This window comes from Sinohyriopsis cumingii, chromosome 11 (assembly GCF_028554795.1).
Source record: "Sinohyriopsis cumingii isolate HCF-2022 chromosome 11, ASM2855479v2, whole genome shotgun sequence".
NCBI lineage: Eukaryota > Metazoa > Mollusca > Bivalvia > Unionida > Unionidae > Sinohyriopsis > Sinohyriopsis cumingii.
Window position 1 is genome coordinate 55,095,469 of NC_142971.1, and position 19,888 is coordinate 55,115,356.

General features: G+C 35.4%; 1 protein-coding gene across 1 annotated transcript in view; it reads right to left on the bottom strand.

Moving 5' to 3' along the window:
- Positions 1-749: 749 nt before the first annotated feature.
- LOC149788484 (constitutive coactivator of PPAR-gamma-like protein 1 homolog) overlaps positions 750-19,888 on the bottom strand; it is a 67,042-nt gene continuing 47,903 nt past the window's right edge. The window contains exons 14-17 of the mRNA XM_089974471.1: positions 17,729-17,882; positions 12,620-12,833; positions 10,601-10,749; positions 750-8,610 (exon numbers count right to left, since the gene is read on the bottom strand). Of these exons, the coding sequence (XP_089830597.1) occupies positions 8,415-8,610; positions 10,601-10,749; positions 12,620-12,833; positions 17,729-17,882 (713 nt within the window). The 3' untranslated portion in view covers positions 750-8,414. The remainder of the gene's footprint in view (positions 8,611-10,600; positions 10,750-12,619; positions 12,834-17,728; positions 17,883-19,888) is intronic.

The window sequence follows — 19,888 nt, forward strand, 5'->3', positions numbered from 1 at the left end:
GTTTGTAAAGTATGTGTAGACTTTATTTACCACTAGTACAGGTGCACAAACTCTAGCTCCAAACCCTATGCAGCTCAGTGGCTTGTTGCTTTCTCTCAACTCGACTTAATTCCTGGAAATTTCTTTTCCATTTCACATAATGGCAATCATATCTCCTGCCACTAGACTTACTCAAACTGGCACATGATGTCCAATAAACTTAACTGTTTCCTTTCTAGCTTTTATTCACAAGAATCTGAAAACTTTTTTTTATTTTTCTTTGTTGATCAACACTTTTCTAGCTTATTTTCCCATGTCTTGAACATGCATAGCTTTCTGAACGCCATTTTTGAAAATTATAAAATAAAGTTTTTATCATGAAGACACTTAGCATGAAGAAATAGGTGCAGTTTAAAGCCTCTGGTGTGCTGCTGTATAGTCTGGTTCCCTGACTAATTTTATTTATTCCGAGATAAAACCCGTATCCAAATAAAACACAGATGAACCAATTATCCAGATTTTTCGCCAACATTCATTTTTCTGTAGTTTTTGGTAGTATGCCGCAAGTCCATATTTTAAGGGTCATTTTTCATGAAAAAAAGACTTACAGCAAAATCCTAAGAGTTGGCAGGTCTGTGACTGCGCGTATGAAGTTTCACGCCAGTCCTACTGGTAGTTAAATTAGAAGCAACAACAAACTTGTGGTAACATATGGGCAACAGACCATTCCATATGCTCTTTTGGAGCAAGACAAAACAATAAAACAGCCCTCACAAAACAACATTTATTCAAAATAACAGTCTTTCTCATACCAATGCCATGATCCTATGGGCTAACCCTTCTTTCTTACAGTTAAATATTCATTTCTTAAGTCAATCCATAAAATTATTCATGTCATTATGATAAAGATACAAGGCATTTCTGTCTATCAGTGCAGTGCTCATTCAATTATAGTTTCGAAAAAAATGCCAGAAGTCCTATTTCAATACATTTATCAATTCTTCCTTGTAAATCTTCTCTGCACTGATGATGTCATGCTTGTAGTATTTTACAATTAAAGATATATAGACTGAAATATTAATAAAACACCAAGAGTACCTCCTTGTCTAACTAAACAAAACGCATTAATAGTTATCACTGAAGATAGGGTACATTAATTACAGACATAGTAAACATAGTGTAATTGATTTGTACAGATTTGTATCCAATAGACTATCACAAAGGATCTTTTTTATTATAAAAAAACATTCTGTGAATGCTAGTTATTTGCACAAGGGTTCAAAAGCATAAACAGCGCAGTCACAGTTTTGAACAATGACAGATCAAGCCAATTTCCTAAAGTATGTAATTTTGCTACAATAATATGCAGTAAAATGGGGGGGGTTTACAATTATCCACCTTAAATGGGTAAAAAGAAAATTGGGGAACAAGAACATGATATTCTTTAAATGGATACATTAACTTATTCTTTCAAGTTTAATACCTATGCTACAAACTCTTCCCTAAATACAAGCACATTTTAAATAATATGTAATTGTACTTATAATTGAAAAAGCTTAATATTTATAATTCATTACAGCAATCAAATCAAAAGCTTTTCTTCAAAGACAAAAAATCCCTGGCATTACAGATACTAATAGTTAGGCCTTTGATATTTCAAATGATTGAAATATGTGTCCATATTTCTGATTAGCCCATACCCTCCCACCCTTCCAACAGCTGTGGTACAAGTGCAAGACATCATCAAACTTTTAAATTGGTATGAAACTAAAAACCAACACTTTCTTTTTCTCTCTCCCCCTTGCAAATGGCCAAGTATTTTCAAATGAATTGCATACTTAACCATTCCAACAACTTTTTTTGATATTTTTTTCTCATCATAAAAAACTGCATCATGTATTACTTAAATGTATACATTTTAAACACAACAGCTGTTTCATTTTGATGATGCATCTTTAGCTTGCACCAATTACCATAAATTTAATGTAAATAATACCAATGTTAATCGGTAATGCCAGGTACAAAATACAAAGTGATTTTTTTTTCATAAGATACAAGTAAATAAGGAAAATACAAAATCCATTATAGTGTTGTTACAAGTCCTGGAAAATTAGTTAAAATCCTTAAAGATAACTCATATACTTAACTATTTTAAACAAAGTCCTCATGCAAGAAAGGACCAATCCCATGCCTGAATGTATTTGGCAAACATTTGCTCTGCTACACAAGAAATAGTTAAAGTGTGTGCATCATCATCACAGCTTCTATGAAGTTATTTCTTAATCTTCTTATTTCAAAGGCTTTAAGAGCCTTATTCCTTTTTTTAATACTACTTTTGCAGATGACCAGTTTTAAATTCTTTGAGATTTATTCTTACTTTATCAACTGAACATCTATATAAATCTAGTTTGAAAACATTATTTGGACATACTAGCTGAGACAATATTGTAAACAGCATTTTGTTCTACTTCAATCTCCTCACCATTTGGAGATGCACAACATGTTGTAAATCAACTTTACATATACCTATACTTATTTCATGCCATTTGATCAATTAAATATCTATGGGTAAAAATAATGACTTACTGCTTAAGATTTCCTTAAGCAAGTTCTGTTCTTTTCAGAACTAGATGTTGAGTAGACACTTGCTACAAATATTACCCCTGTGACTGCTTATAAATCATAGTAGACACTTGTCAGTTTATCTTTACTGATTTAATTTCCAATTATTTTAAATATGTATTCCATAAATTATTGAATTTTTCAAATCCTGGATATAATGAAGAATTTTTTGCTCCATACTCTATCAATTCTTGCCAGGAGTAAAAGCTCTTATTATCAAAGTGATCTGTTGATAAAAAAACTCCTGTAAAGAGCAAAATTTAATCACTCTCAACTCCTTGGCAGTGAAATGACTGACTAAAGGCCCAGCAATTTTACTTTAATATCATATGGAGTAAAAATTTAGCCTATTATTACTTACTTTCATTTTTATGACCCAATACTCCTGAAAGAAGTGAAGTCTTCACTGCAGTAAACAATAATCTCCTGATCATTTCTTACAATTTTATATGAGCTAACCTCATTCATTATCTTCATTAACATTTACTATGATGCAATTCAGCACATTAATTCTTTTACTTCAGCAATCCCACAAGCTAAAGAATACAGGATCTGTCTCAATAGCTTAAATATTTTTTGGTGTCCACTTTCAAGTAGTTAGTATATATGGACAGTTCACTCTTATAAAACTCCTCACATTTTATACGAGGAAGATATTTTACTTCTTACAGTAACAATATTCCTCCTTTTTGGGTGACAAAATTAGCCATGCTTATTTTCTGAACAGGTAAACAAAGACTGCTGCACACAATCTCTAATTATCAAATCCCTCCCAATCCCAATGAAATGACTTGTTAGTGAAATTAAGTGAGAAACCTAACATTTTATCTTCACCGAGTTAATTTCCATACAGAAGAGGCCCCCTCTTTCACCACTGAACACAAAAATAATGGCCATCGGTTATATGATTAGTGGAGACACAACAGCTAGCACCATCATAAAATTTCAATACAACTTTTAAACATCTCACCCTTGGGTATAGAAAGCAGATTGTTTTCAGTCTATTATGTTCTCCAAGACCCAATCACATTAACATTAGGAATATGAACCTGATACCTTCCGAATCCAGCTTTACTTAAAGAGGAAACTTTTTTTTTGCCATCATCATATACATGTAGACCATGGGCAGTACTCTTACCCATTAGCTCCCCTTGTCACCATTAGTTGTTGCCAGTTCAAGTTGAGCAATCTACCAATGTGGGGCGATTGGGAGGGTCTTCCAAGTAATATGATGGGTCAAGTATTCTCAGAGAAACACATTAGCATAAAATCTGCCTTCTCCTTTGAATACATTCTCGATCACAACAGAATAGGTAGTGGATAGAGGGAATGGTGATCATCCTACCTATACCTCAGGCATTATTTTAGGAAATAATGATGGGATAACAAGATCTCCTACAGCCTATGGTCAGTGTATCTCCTGCTGAAGAATATGGAACTTCTCCCAATTAATGGCACATCTGTTGGAAGAGGAGAGGAAGAAATAAGAGGTTGGATAAATAAAATGACTTAAATCACCCATCTGATTTGAGGGAATAGGTTGGTCCCAAGTTAACAGAACTCCCAGAGTCTGGAAACAATGGTTGGGATGACAAATTGTCAGTGTCAGGAAGTTTGAGGATTGAGAAACTTGGTTTCCTCCGGTTGGAAAATTGCCAATGACACTCACAAACATAGAAGACATGTTAGTGTTTCAAACCAGCTTTGATGTGGCTAGAAATACATTCTTATCCACTGTATGGTTGGGAAGAAATGTCAGCTGCTTTTACATTTTTATCCTCTGGCAGGAGTTCATTTTGGTAGATGGTGGAATAAGTCCTGTACCATTGTGATGACAATGTGGTTGGTACCTGGCTTTAAGCATTTCCAAGGTTACATGTTGGACAATTGCTATTCTTGAGTTTGGTTGACTGGGAAGCAGACAGAAACAAGGGCACTTCCTCATCATCAATGTCAACAGATGCTTGGATTTTTTACAGTCATGCAGGTGGAAGGGGGTAGAGGGTATTTAACAACTGGTAACACTCCATACATTTTTTGACGGCAACCTTAAAACTAAACTCTGTCCTCTCCATGGTCAGACTGAAGAAAGGCCATTGTTCTTAGGTATCTTCACATTCATAGTGCAATTACTTGTGAGGATCTGCTTCCATTTTGGGAAAAACTATGTCTTGAGGTAAATAAACCACTCTTAAAACTCTGCCAGTAGGCAGCGAAAGTAAGAAAAGCACTCTAAGCTAGGCAATTTTGTCACCCCTGAGCAGAAGACTGGTTAGCTAGGAAAATGGTTGGCTTGGTTGCTGGACACGAGGAAAGCCAGACTGGTCAACTCCAGTACCGGTTGTATCAAAGGTTTGGCTGGATGATGATTTTCTGCAACTGTCCCTGTCCTATCTGTACATGTAGCTGTTGCTTGGCCATACAGATGCATTTTTTTTAAATACAAAGATTCCTGTCCTTTTACATATATAAACCTTGTCTAGCTAAATTGTCAGATCATATGCTGAGAAAGTACTACATGCTGGATCCATAAAATGCCCCATGGGCCTTGGTTTTACAGGTCTAATGGTAAACTTGAGATTTGTGCCCACTGGGCTGCATACAAATGCAGGAATAATGCCCTATTTAAATTATCTGCACGAGTGAAGATGGAAAGTGAAGAAAATTTGCCCTGATATCAGGAAATGTGTTGCCTCATCCTGTATCAGTTGATGCACATGTTGAAAGGCTGACATATCCAACTGCAACATGTATGCATTTGACTCCTCCAATCTGCTGATGTTATAGTGGTGGAAGACATCATTCTTAAGATTTTAATAGGGTGGGTGGTGGGACCCTGCTAAATGTCCCTCAAAAGAGTTGCAATTGATTCTGTACTCTGATGTACTTAGTACATTCGTACTGGTCTTGTGTGCTTTCCCCACTCTTTTCTTAGCCTTTTGCTGATTTTTGCGGAAAAGCTAATCAGGTATCCACTGACAACAAACTTGCACATCAAGTAGAACTTGTGCGAGTCTCATCTTGCTTTGTATTCCTTGAATTTAATATATTTAAAAGAAGTTTCCCACGTGATAAAATAAAAGAAATGATAAAAATACCTCAGTGCGTTTATAATTTGCTGTTGTGTATGGAAGAAAAGTTTTGAAAAAATTGACATGGGGAGATAATGGTAAAGAGTCACTGCCCTTGGTCTAGATGATGTAGAAGGAAATATGGAATTTGTCATTTAGTAATGCTGGATTTGGAATGTAGCTGGCTTATTTCTAATCTTAATGTGATCATGGAATGTATTCAAAGGAGAAAATAAATTCTGGCAATTATGTTCGTGGCTACACTAATTCAATAGCAGTGAAAGGTCACCTTTGCAAGAAATCCCTTTCTGCCATTGAATGCTAATGTATACACAATAAAGAACTAGTCTTTAACCAATAAAAAGACACCACCTCCAAAAAAACGTGTGTAACAATTCACAAAATCAGGAAACCAAAATGGGGTGAAATTTACACACTCCCAAAATGCATATATGCCAACATGTATTAGGTACTGAATGGATTTGTTTTGACCAATTTATTTGCTAATATCAACAATAGTGAATATTGATACAAAGTTTTGAGTGACAGTAAGTCATGGGGGGCAGGGGTACTGAGCAAGTTTTGGATATTCAATATGAATATCAGTGCAAGACTGAGAATTTCAATAATCAGTGCATGAGCATTTTCGTAATTTTTTTCTGATGCTTAGGAAGTCGCCCAGAATTATTAAAAATTTAGCCAGTCATTTTATGTTTTTTATGACTCTTTTCTCATTTTTTTTAAAATGGAGGTTCTCTCTTGTTAGCCATTATTTGTGTGTTCCAGGAAAAAAACCACTCCATAACCAACATGAAAAAAACAACATTCTGTGTAAAAATCTTTCCTCTGCAAAAAACATTGCCAGATTGTACAAAAAATATGAATGTATAAAAATAATGTTTTGTAAAAAAAAACATGGTCAAAAATAAATGAACCTCAGCCATACTCAAAATCTCACCCATACAGCTGCTTGTTTCCCTGTTGTCCGTAACTATGTTGTCAGGAGAAATGTGTAACATGCTCACTGTATATGTGGAAGAAAAAATAAATGCAATAGCACTAACCACAAAAGTGGATATCAATATAAAGGAAACTGAACAAGGAACTAAGTTATGAACATCTTTGAACTAAGGTATAAATATATTAGACTAAGGTATGAACATTTTGGTTTGTAAGTACAGTCAGGTTTTTTCTTCTTCAATGAACCACAGAAATTCAGCAAAACACAAAAACTGCAAACAATTACACGTATAAAAAAATTTGTGCATAATTACAGTTTTGTACCAGTTATATCCCATTTAAATTGAAAGAAAAGGTGGAAGCCAGTGAATTATTGATAATTTTTAATTGCAACTGTGCAAATCAAGGACACCAAAATGAGACCTATATACCCTTCAACCCTATTTTTACCATGGTGATGGTTGATAGAAGGTATTCCACCCCATTTAAGTAAATTAAAATAAATCTTTATTTTCTTCTTATAACAGCATAATCTGTAATATTAGTCACCTTTTGAAATTTTTATAATAGAAGAAAAAAAGAAAAAAGACCAGACAAAGCAAAATATATATGAAGTAAGCAAGCTAATGTTTTAAATGGTTCATAATCATCGACCTCCACTTTTTAAAGCCTAAATTTGTTGTATATTGTGTTGATGGATCTGAGTTAGTATTAGGTCTTGTGCGTCCAGTCTTTACAATGGCTTTATTTATAACACTATATTTAAACCTGGCTATACATTTACAAAGTACTGTCAAACACAGCAAGTTCAACCATAAAATTAATGCTGTCAAAATTTCCCTATGCAAGTTTTATAAATACGGTTAACTATATAGTATCATTTAAGTTGCATCCAGCTGCAAACAAGGTGGACCATAAAGTGCTGGTAGATCAGGGTCTATATTGTTTGTGCTGCTCATTAGTCCTAATAGTAAGCATAGACCCAGATCAGCTTGCACATCATACAAACAAGACCCTTATCTCCTGCTGCATAATATAAATCTATGCTGCTTGCAGTTGGATCCAAGTACATACAGCTATGGAAATTTTGACAACAGCATTTCAACAGACCAAATCCATGTTCGACAGTCATGAAAATCCCACAAGAAAACCACAACTCCTTTTGGAGATGATGCACCAAACATTTCATGACACACAATGAGAAAGTTTAGCATAAAAGATTTCCCATTAACTGCCCAAATAAATTTAATACAGACACTGTTGTAGACACTTCCATCATTAGGCAAGAAGTAGATGATGAAAATACTGCTAAACAGCAGATGGTCGATTCTTTCAAAGTTCAATCGTGCAATATCCAAATAAGGAAATCCACAACAATCACAATGTAGATTGAGAATAAATAATACTGACCTTCTAAAGCATTCTGGTCTGTTTTTCAAGTGAGAATTTCATTACCAAAATGAAAAGTAATAAAACAAGTGCACAACACAAAAAAAGCATACAGTTCAGAAAGCCACTTCATGCATTTTGTAGAATATTTTTTTTCCTTTTCAAATTCTTTTCACTTGTGAATGGTAATATTCAATCACTACTCTTTTGTTTGTGGCATAATGCCCCATTTATAAACAGCTGTGGCTTGTCCATCCAATTCATGTGCTTTGATACTTTGTGTTATTTCATTATATCTTCTTGGCTTTCAGAACTGCTACTGTTTTTTTAAAGTGTTCACATTACAGACTATTCTCCTGACAACTAACATTTGGCTGACTAGACGACTGTCAGTTAATTTAAACTTATGTTAATCTCTGATCCAGACTTGTCAGCATGGATCCCACTGTCTGGACTCTGGATCCCATTCTGCATCAAAGCCTTGCCTATTGCATCTGACACACCCTCCTCAGCATCTTCAAAAATGGCAGTGGTGTTAACACATTTCTCATCTAGTGATTCCAGTTTCACAGAAACTACAGCAGAGCCTCTGAAAAATCAGAATAAAGGAAATGTCTATTACTCTATCAGCAGAAAGGAAATAAAGTTAACAAAATAGGCAAACTTTGGTCAAAGTCTTATATCAATAAAAAAAGAGGCAAAGATTTGTCATTTGCCTACAATTCAGATACATAATCCATCTAAATGCCATCTGCCTACAAGTCAAATACAAAACTGGCAACCAGTAGCTTCTCGTGGGTCAGTGGTTCTTTTTGGCGTTTTTCAGGTTCTTCATCCACCATTAATACTGGCTGCCATCTAAAGCCAATCGTGTGCTGAAAAATGGCATTAATCCCTACAACAACAAAACTGGCAACAAATATTGTAACTAGAATGCTTTCATTCTTCACTTTCTGTTGACTGCCAAGGAAAGGAGTCCTTTCAAGTATTTTAATCTCGTTTTAATATTAGTGACAATATTCCAGGCTTTCATTTAAGAATGCTTTTTCTCAGGTTTGGCCCATTTCTGTTGAATCTCATGAAAAAGTAATTTTGAACTTATTCAGCTTTTTTTTCTGATTTAAGTAACAGTGGCCATAATGGTTGACAGACCTGCACCATTTGTGTAATACAAAGGTCTTTACACAAGGATAACTCAACAGTCATGTTTGGTCAAATTTTATTCAGCATTTTTGAAACCAAGTCTTAAATGTTCTATTTTTGTTATCTGCCGACATATTGGAAGGCAAACTGGCTTTGCACAAATTCTAACTGAATTCATGCCAGTATGCTGTTAAATTCTATACATACATGCCAACTCTGAAAGATGCACAAGTGTAATTATTGGTAATGTAAGTGGCAATAAAGCATAATCTCTGCATAAAAAATGTAATCTATATATTACATGATATAATTACAGGACACGATGAAAAATGTACACTTACAGACCTGCCAACCCCCACAAGTTGGTCTCAGTAAGGCAGTTGATTTTTTTTCCCATAAGATTGACCAGTTTTCAGTAAGGTGTAGCAAAATATCAATAACTGCTATTATAAAGCTGGAAAACAATTTAAAGTTTGATGTATCGATGATGAACATTATGTTCAACTGAAAAAGTTTGTAAAGTATGCATAGACTTTATTTACCAACAGTCAAGTGCACGTACTCTAGTTCCAAGCCCTATGCAGTTCAATGGCTTGTTGCTATCTCTCAACTTGTAATTCTTGGAAATTCTTTTCCATTTCACATGATGACAACATTCATATCTCCCACCACGAGACATACTCAAATTGGCACGTGATGTTCGATAAATGTAATTGTGTCCTTTCCAGCTTTTATTCACAAGAATCTGAATACTCCTATTTATTCTACTGTGTTGATTATTACACTTTTCTAGAAGCTTATTTTCCTTTTAGTCCATAAATTCTGCAATGAGCATGTGCTCAATCAGTGGTGTATTACATCAGGCTCATCTTTTTAAATCTCTCAAGTCCCACTGATTTGTCTTTTTTATGATGTGACAGGTTTTAAAGTTTAAAAAGATCTGCTTTAACATTTTTCAGACATATATCCATAAGCCACATCGATAAAACCTTTTTCACTTAACATCTTGTACATTTTCGTTAGAAGCTTAGACTGGTATGCTACCTAAATGCATCATTCCTTTAATGACTTTGTAAGGCATGTTTTCAAGTTGAAGAAACCAGTCAGTTTTCGTGGAATTGTCATATGCTGCTATAAATAGAAAATAAGGAAAGCACATGGTCTGAGATGGACAAATGAACTTGTGCACCGTTCTTACGCAGCAGTCTTCTTTACTATGATATTCTGAAATTGACACGAGGATTGGGTGGGATTCAACAAATGATTATGGAGATGTCCCATCAACAACTCTTAAATGCAAAAATGCTCAAGTTTTGCATAACTTTCCGCCCATAGTTTTTACAATCTTACAGCCTCTCCTTGAACAGCCACAATTATGACATAGATAGCAGGTCAAGGAAAGTTACATGGCATGTATTTGTATCAGATGTACCTACCCGCCTGAAGCTTCTACAGTTGTTCCCCTTCCCCTGGCAGGCTTTCCAGACTTGCCCCTCCTGAATGCAGCTATTCTGGGCCTGGCACGCACTGCTGGGCGTCTGATGCCTCTCACACCTCCACGCCCACGGGAGTAGTATCGGGGATCCTAGGGTAAAAGGTTAAAGACAATAAAATAATTTCAAGCAGAAGGCAAATATAAATAGAATTAATTTGCAAACAAGAGTACTGTATGTGCCTACCCTGTATATTAACAGTCTTTAATGTAAACAAATTTATGGTATGGTTGACTTGGAGATTATTGACCAAGGGGTCTCAATGATATTGACCACAATGATTGACACCTTTTGTCTTCAACTAATTCTATTGCACTGAGATCATTATTTTCTCAAGGTTACCTCTGACCTTTCAAAGTAATGAACTACATTTTTAATTACCTTAGGTGCAAGCCATTGCCAAAATTTGGTGAAGGAACTTTATCTAGGACCAAAGTTACTCTACAAAGCCCAATTTTTATGACCATGATTTTTTGACCGCAAGATCAAAAGGTTTCTTTCAAACTCCAGGTACAACCCCTCCACGAACTCAAGATACTTACATTATTATGCAAAAATAACATTTTTCTTGCAGTTAAAATAAATTTGACTTTATAGACTTCTTTCTTGTCACTCACAAATTATGAACCTTTTCAACAGCTTGAACTTTTGAACTAAAATCAGTAGGCTTCTTCCTTTTACCGAGTGCCAGCCACATAGCCATGTACAAAGTTTAGTCAAGGAATGTGACGTAAAAATAATGTTATTGTTTGGGAACCTTTTTTACTTAATACAGTCACGCTGACCTATGAACTTGTGACCCCCAAATCAATAGGCTTCTTCCTGCCAGAGTGCAAGTTATTCACAAAGTTTTTTAACTGTAGACAGTTAAGAACTAATTGTACTTAAGCCATTTTCTTCCTTCAGTCCCAGTGACAAAGACCATTGCCCTAAAAACTGAAATGGTTTCTTCCAAAGTTTTTGCCAACAGTAGATGATCTATAACATACTGTGCTCACCCCAGCAAGAACCACCGACCCACAGGAAGCTACTGGCAGATTTCTCACATATACCCACATTAGCCTAGGCTGAGACCTGAATCATGTTGGCAGATGAGATGGCAGTGAGTGATATAAATACTTCTGGAAATGGCCACTTTTTCTGGTTAGAAATTAGCAAAAGTTATTTCATGTGTTGTTCTGGGATAGGAAATCCCAGCCTTGAGATATAATAATGTGTGGAGGAACTTGGCAACTTTCTGTCTTTAAATTCTGACCCTTGGGTAGGATTTCCTTTGTCCCAAACCAAAGCATTGATGGAATGTATTATTTTCAATATATATATATATTCTGTGATTGACCTTAATCTACAGCTGAGGGCAGGTGTTCGGCCTACATGTTTAATGTCAATGGTAGGTAAATGCTTACTAGAGTCAAGTTTAAGATTCTGGTTGATTAAGATGAACCTCATCCTGGTCTTCAAATTGTGTCTTAGGTTTTTATAGTAATATTGATTATATTAGAATTACTCATTCCATATCTTATCATCAGTCTTTGTGGAATCAATTTTAGTTGTGTTCAGCTGTGAGGACCTAATTTATTTAAATTATTCATTAGGATAACAAAGTACTCATAGATTTAAGACTCGACCACTATTTTTGATACATCAAGACTAGGCACATTAGATATCTGAAACTACTAGCACATCAGCACATTCAATATAGGAATTTATTTTTCAAACATCACTGGAATTCTTTTGGAATAATCTATATCCTTGGACTTGTGATATAACTTTATACTTTTTCAGATTTAATCCACATACCATACGTACTTCTGAAAATTATTCTAGGAAAATAAATTTATTTGATGAATTTTACACATGTTGTTGGCTTTCGTTCTTTCTGTTACTTAGTTTAAGACCATATAGTCATAAAAGAAAAAGGTTGGAGTTTTAGTAATGTGGGACTAAATAGTCTAGACTTACTGGCATTCTCAATCCACGCCCCATACCATACATAGGCATTCCCCGTCCCCTAATAGGTCTGCTCATGCTATCTCCACCCATCATCCCATGCATCATGTGGCCAACCATCATGTCCTCCCTGGTCATGGGCCCTCTCATCATAGGGCTTCTCATCAAAGGACCTCGCATCATTGGACCTCTCATTGGGCCACCCCCACGCATCATTCCTCTGCCCCTGTAACCAGCAAGATGCACATTATTTTAATATGGAGAAACTTTATCACGTGGGAAAAGGAGAAGGGTCTGGCAAATTTAAACTGGAAAATAGATAGCCTGCCCTTACAAAAATTTTAATAGTTTCAGGCAGTGACTGTAAACATTATTTCTCGTGCTGGGAATAAATTCAGACAAACTTTGATTTACATTGTCTCCAAAAAACCATTCACCTAAATCATATTTTGAAAGCCCTATTTTCCTTCATAAAATTTCTTTTTTTCTCTTGAGCTAAATTTTTAGTTCTAGAATTCAGTGGCCTTTGTATGCTGACACCTCTGAAGGTAGGTTCAGCTCTCAAATTTGGTTCATGTCAAATTTATGAAATATGAATCGTATAGCATTAACATTGTTAGCAGCAGTAATATGCTACCAAAAAAATATATGTAGTTTATGTAGTTTAGGTTTAGCTATATAGCAAAAAAGCAAAATAAAATAAAACACGGACTCTATAGGCCTTTTCAATAACAATTGTTGTCTCCCCCTATTAGGAACTCTTCTGTGCATATTTTGCGCAGATGTCAAGTGCCACTTCTACTTCCACAGGCTGTTACAGCAGTCTGCTATGACCATATGCATGATGATATTACTTTCAAAATTTCTGTGGCAATAATTCTGACTTTTAAAAACACCTGCCTATAAAACAACTCTAAGCACACTTGTTATGTACATTTCATGAACAATTCTTTTCAAATAGAAAGAATTTAGTTTTTCTGCTACAATATTCCACAATTCTAAATCGAATGGAATGCATTGATATATGGTGCTTGCTTCAAGGTCCAAACAACAAAATCATACCGATTCTTGCCCCTAATGGCCAATTGTCTCTGCACTTGGGGGGGGGGGAATATGCATGCTTACTTTTTAAGATTAAATGGCAATGGAGGTCTAATATACAAAAGAAATAATTGCTGCCTTCAACCAAACTGAAAGGAGTAAAAAGAGTGGGTGGGGTATATTGTGAAGGAAAAGCAGCACATTTTTTCTCTATTTTTCTCTCTAAGTAAAACATATGAGATAGGACACGTATTTTTAATTTATTTTCAACAATGCATTTGGGTTATTGTTTCTTGCTTGGAAATCAGATACTTCAATACCGCAACAAAAAAGTACAGGATATGCAGATTTATATTTTTAAACCAATTTGAGGAGATTGGAAAATTATTGTCCTTTTCTTCACTCTTCAACTGTTGCTTTGCCAGCATTTTCAAAACTAAATAATTGCAAATGTCATTGTCTGTAAAAAAAACAAACTGGAATGTTCCACAGATCTATAGTCCAATTATTCAATGACAATGGCATGAGAAGGCATTTTCTGATCATACAACAAAATAAAATTCTCATCTTGTAGGTCCAACACTGTAATCCCCTTTGCTTGTTTGAATACAGTGGTCCCCCTCATGAACAGCCCCCATGACCAGCAGCCACCCACTATTTACGGCCAGAATCCCTTGCCACTGATGAGTGTGTTCAAAAGTACCCCTCAAGAAAGGCCACCCCTCTATTGTGACCAGTGCACAACACATTAGTGCAAAAATGTAAAATGTACTCCTCAAAAACACACACGTTTTATTTAATGCGTGTTCAGAACCAATATTTAATTACAGGAAGATAAGTAATCCGATTCTCTTTCCCGATGTCTGTTTCCAGATGTCGGATTTTCATTATTGAAGTGTTGGCTAAGTACATGTACCACTAAGGTTATTATATTTACAATAAATGCAATCAACTATGTTTTGGTAGAGCTTTCGGCTTCACACAAGTGTTTTTTTAAAATAAATTGATGATTATGGTGGATGTAATTTTTTGGTTGTTGTTTGTAATTAACGATTACAACTTGATGGTCTGATAGGCTAAATATAGATTTTAATGATTAACACACAGAAATTAACATTAAACAAAATGGTACCAAGCGAAGACCAAAAAGTCAAGTGACAGTGCATGTATCACTTCTGTTAGAACAAGGCATTCGTTTACAAACGTTTCATCTGCAATCTTAAATTGCAGTTCTGTGCAATTAGCAATATAGGAATAAATCATTGCAAAACTTTAACATGTCTTTATGTAAACAAAATAATACTTTAAGCAAAAAAGTTTTAAGTTATTCGACTTGACGACAATGGGGAAAGTTCACTTGCCGAAATTTTTTGTTGGGAAACTCAAATAAACAAGATTGTAAAAGATAAGGAGAATATTCTGTGGCAGTGGGAACATGGTATGAATGGAAAGATTATTATTTTAAATATGTAACACATGTACCAAGATTTAAATCACCTTTCTGAATGGTATTGTAACGTGCTTGCCAACAATACCCTACTCACATTTCACGCCTAAGAATAAGAACTATTAATTTATGTAACCTTGAAATAACGTCGTTTCTAACAGAAAGAACATTTTAATAATTAATGCTACTTTTAAATGAAGATATTAACTGCTTCAAGTTATAAGTAGCTTTCCTATTATATACACATACATATCCATCTCACAAATATAGTCCACCTGTCTTATAAGGCCACTTTTCCAATGCAGAAGGGGTGGTCATATTAGAGGGGAACCAAGGAAGTTCATCCTTTTTCCTGCTAACATTCTGCCCATGTTGTCTCAGGTAAGCTTTAAGTTCCAAGATATAACACCTTTCCAAAGCATCATCGCTTAAATAGTTTATCGTAACATGTAATCAAAGTCGATAAAAGTAACCCCTGGAAGTACAGCACCCCCATTAAAAAAAGGGGAAGTAAATAACTTGCTGACAAGGTCTACATCTTAACTTTTTGTCAGTGACAAGAAGTATTAACATCCCTCCTGTGGAGAAATAATAGTGTATTTACCAGTATCCTACTCATATGATGTCTTGTAAAACATTATCTGAACATGTAAGCTGTTATCTTCATATTAATATCTCAATCACAAGAACAGTATTGGAAATGCCACCATGCATGTTAGAAGTTGCATCTACACAATTTTCACTTAGGAACCACAAGACATCACAAGTCTTATAATGAAACTCCATCTCATTATCAAAATCCATTCATAGGATAACCAATGATGATTCATAGCCTTTTCCAGGATTACCAACTAGATGATTGCTATGGACTTGTGTCAGATCAGTACCATGTTGAACCAAAATGGACACTATAAGAGGTCTAAGAGAAAGAAACACGTGTCTATTAGTACATCCATTCAGGAGGGGTAGTAACAAGATTTTCAGGATGGATGCCATGGTAGTTATTTTGGACGCCTTTGAGGCACAATTTTTAAACAGAGCCATTAATACGTCAAGTTTTTCAATGGACGTTTATTCTTATAATTAACTGCACTGGTCAGAAAGGACATTTGTGTAGGTATGGATGGAAAATCTATGCAGTTACAAGTTAAATGCAAATACTTATCCTATATTAGGTAAGCATTAAAAGGAGTTTACAGTAACCCTTGAAGAGACTGACTAGACTAGCCAAAAAGAATTTCCTGAATTCAAGATCATTTCTTCTTTTTTTACTGCATAGCTCGGAAACCATTTCTGATATTCTTGAGCAACGATGATTTCCAAATTAGCAGCTGTGGATGACACAAATTTTATTCAGACCAAAAAGACATGGCTTTGGCAGCCATATTGGGCATCAGATCAGCACCATTTTCATTTAAGACCAATTAGACATCACAAAGTGGAGAATGGGAAGGGGCCATTCAGGATTTAAGAGGATGTAGGACCTTTTTTCCATCTCTCAGTAAGTGGGGTGACTTTCTGCCATGTCAAACAAAATCTGTCCACAGCCACAATGAACGCAACACATCCACATATGTACATGTGTGGTGCAATTGCCCCATGGGGCTTTCTGCGACCACACTTACCCATACCGTACCGTACAACATATTCATGTGCTGAAAGGTGATACCCTGATAATCGTACTAAGACAGGAGAACAGTAAATGGAAGCACAACTTTGCAGAGCAAAACCCTTTAATTTCACCAAAAAGGAACACAATACAAGGACTGGGGAAAATGTGATCCGGACAATACGCAAAGATACCACCAGAATTTAATATAAAGGGGAGGGGATTCCCCCTTGTCACCAGAATAAGGGTGGTATGCAAAACAAAAAGGGGAAGGAAGCAGCCAGAGTTCAACATTTCCCTAACACTGAAATATCAGCCTCTCTTTCTTCCTGCTACACTCTGTTAAAGCTCTACTGTAATCAAAATCTTTAAAATGTCCTTTTTTTCATCACACAAACAATACTGTTTTTGTGCTTAATCTGTTCCTTGTCTGTGTATGAATACTGTTCTACACCGAGAACCCCATTCACATTCTGTGTATGAATACTGTTCTACACTGAGAACCCTATTCACATTCTGTGTATGAATACTGTTCTACACTGAGAACCCCATTCACATTCTGAGAAGATGAAATTTGCTGATGCGCACAAATTTGCACAATAATCCAAGGAAAAAGAGAAAGATATTGTGAATGTCGACTACGAGTATGGAATCAGACTGTGGCCATATTCTTTTCAAATTCTGAGCTTCCAATTGGTAATTTAGAAGTGGTAACATTTACCTTGAATGGGGACTTAGCATCCTGGAAAATGGAAAGTAATGTAATAACAGCAAATATGTATTACTGCTATTAAATTAGAATTTACCAAATAAATTTGACTGTCTTTTGGATTTCTGAAAATGGGCACAACTGTCCTATTTTCTAAACAATTCATTATTAATTTTGATTTACAGACACCAAACAAATGTTCCAGGAATTTACTGGCCATATTTTGTAAACCACGACTTGAAATTCTTATCAGCAGATTCAACCTGCATGTACTGGAACATCAAAGAGTAACACTGATCAAGTGTTGCAACTGACCTTTTTGATCCTCCCACAGACATAACTCGGGGTGCCAAGTTCGTAGATCCTCCACCTCTGCCACGACCACTACTGGAAAGGTTGGGTCCCCAGCTACCTACAACAACTCCAGCTATCTCAAGCTGACCACCCCGTGCATCGATTGGAGAACGACCTGTGGTGGAGACAGATTAAAACCCAAAACTTATAATTGTCAGATACATATTCCAAGCAATACTGGTGATGCCAAATGATCAAGTCGCCTGAAATTTTCAATACATTTTACATTCTGATGCATGTTCAACCCCACACCATAAGAAAACTCACAGTAATGCTGGTAAAGAGCAGTAGCAGAACTATGATCTATGCAGTTAATTTATAGTCATTACTCCACTGCATGAAAACCAAGGAGAATGGGGAATGCACTGTTAAATTTTATTTGATTCTAACAACTCAAACAAGAGGCTTAATTGCTCAGGACCTCCACCACCACATACACACACACACATGCTGAGTGGACCCAGAATTCTAAATGTTACCACTATATGAACTTTACATGTCAGATGCACTTAATAATAGATGATGCTCTAATGTCAAAAAAAGTTTATAGGAATCCAAGACAAATTCATTTTTGCATTCTAATTGCAGATTTTTATTCTTACTTGATATTTTGAGAAACTCTGACGTACAAATTTCATAACCTATTTTCTTCACCTAACATGCTCACAAGATAGCTGTCAAGTACAATACAAAATTCTCATTCAGGGTCTTTGACCCTGAACTTGGCATCACGGTAAGAAGCTCAACTAACTTGTGTCAATGTCAGAATATAACCACATGCCAAATTTGGTTAAGTAAATGTTAACATTTTAAAATAAAAAACAGTGAGATTATGCAAGATATTCTTCAGGTTCACCACACACAGGTTAAGTAATAAAATCCAGCAAGTAACAATAGGAAGACAATTCTGCTATATTGGAGGTCAGATTGGAACCAATCAGATGCAGTAGCAAGTACACACCACAAAGCACTTTAGTGAAAGCTTTATGTCAATATGACCATCTGTACAAAATTTTAAAGATGGCTGTCATAGTGATCATACATGTCAGGCATTTTGACATCTGACACTATATGAAGTCTTTAGTGAAACTCTTCTTGATAAAACCATCAGTTCAGGATGAGTGGTGATGAGTATTCCAAGCTGACTGTTGCTATATTTAAACTCCAAACATATGATTAGCAAAAGTTTTATATAGGACAACAAAACAGACATAACATGAAGTCTTTTAGTGAAAAGAACAAAAACATAACATAATCATCAATTAAGAAAGAGTAGAATTAAGATTTTTCACGATGCCTGCATCAGTTACCATACTGTCTGTTAGCACTTGCCAAAATGAATCCACTCACATTTCATAATTCTAATTGGGACAGCATGCATACAAAATGCCTTAAAACTTGTTTGGTCATGAGCAAAATGCAAAAATGTGATCATGGTTCTAGCATGAACTGTTCCTCAAAAATGATAATTGAACACCAACTTTGACACAGGTCAGTGAAGCATAAAATACTGACCTACTATTAAATGGTACATTGTAGTACCCTTAAAGATGCATGAACTAGTTTCTGAGTTCTAGTTTCTAGAGTCTGCCAAAAAAACAAAAAAAAAAACTACCTGATCATGAATTATAAGCAACAGTTCAAAGTAAACCAGTAAAATGTGATATACAAGTAGAGATGTGTACAGTTCTGTGATTAAAGTATGAACAGTAAAAACATCAAACTGATCCAATGTCAGTGAAATTTAGGTTAGTGTGACCTGCCTTATAGTACTCTGCAAGATACATCCTCCCACCTTGTTTAGATTCCAGGTAGTAGCATTATACACTAGATTAAGCACCAATGTGGCCATGAATTAAATGCAAAAACTTGATATAAGCCAGTAAAATATGAAATATAAGTCACAATGACTTTTACATGGGTGTGATACTAACAAGGGTTGATACAATCAACGATTCTGATTATTCTGGCATAAACAGATCTAGAGCTGATGACCAAGGTGAACAAGCATGAAATATTAATCATGTATCACAGTGATCTACTTTGTGATGAGGGTGTAGTGCTCATCTAGATAAATACCCTCACCAAATTCATGAATCTTAGTATCGTAGTATGTATATA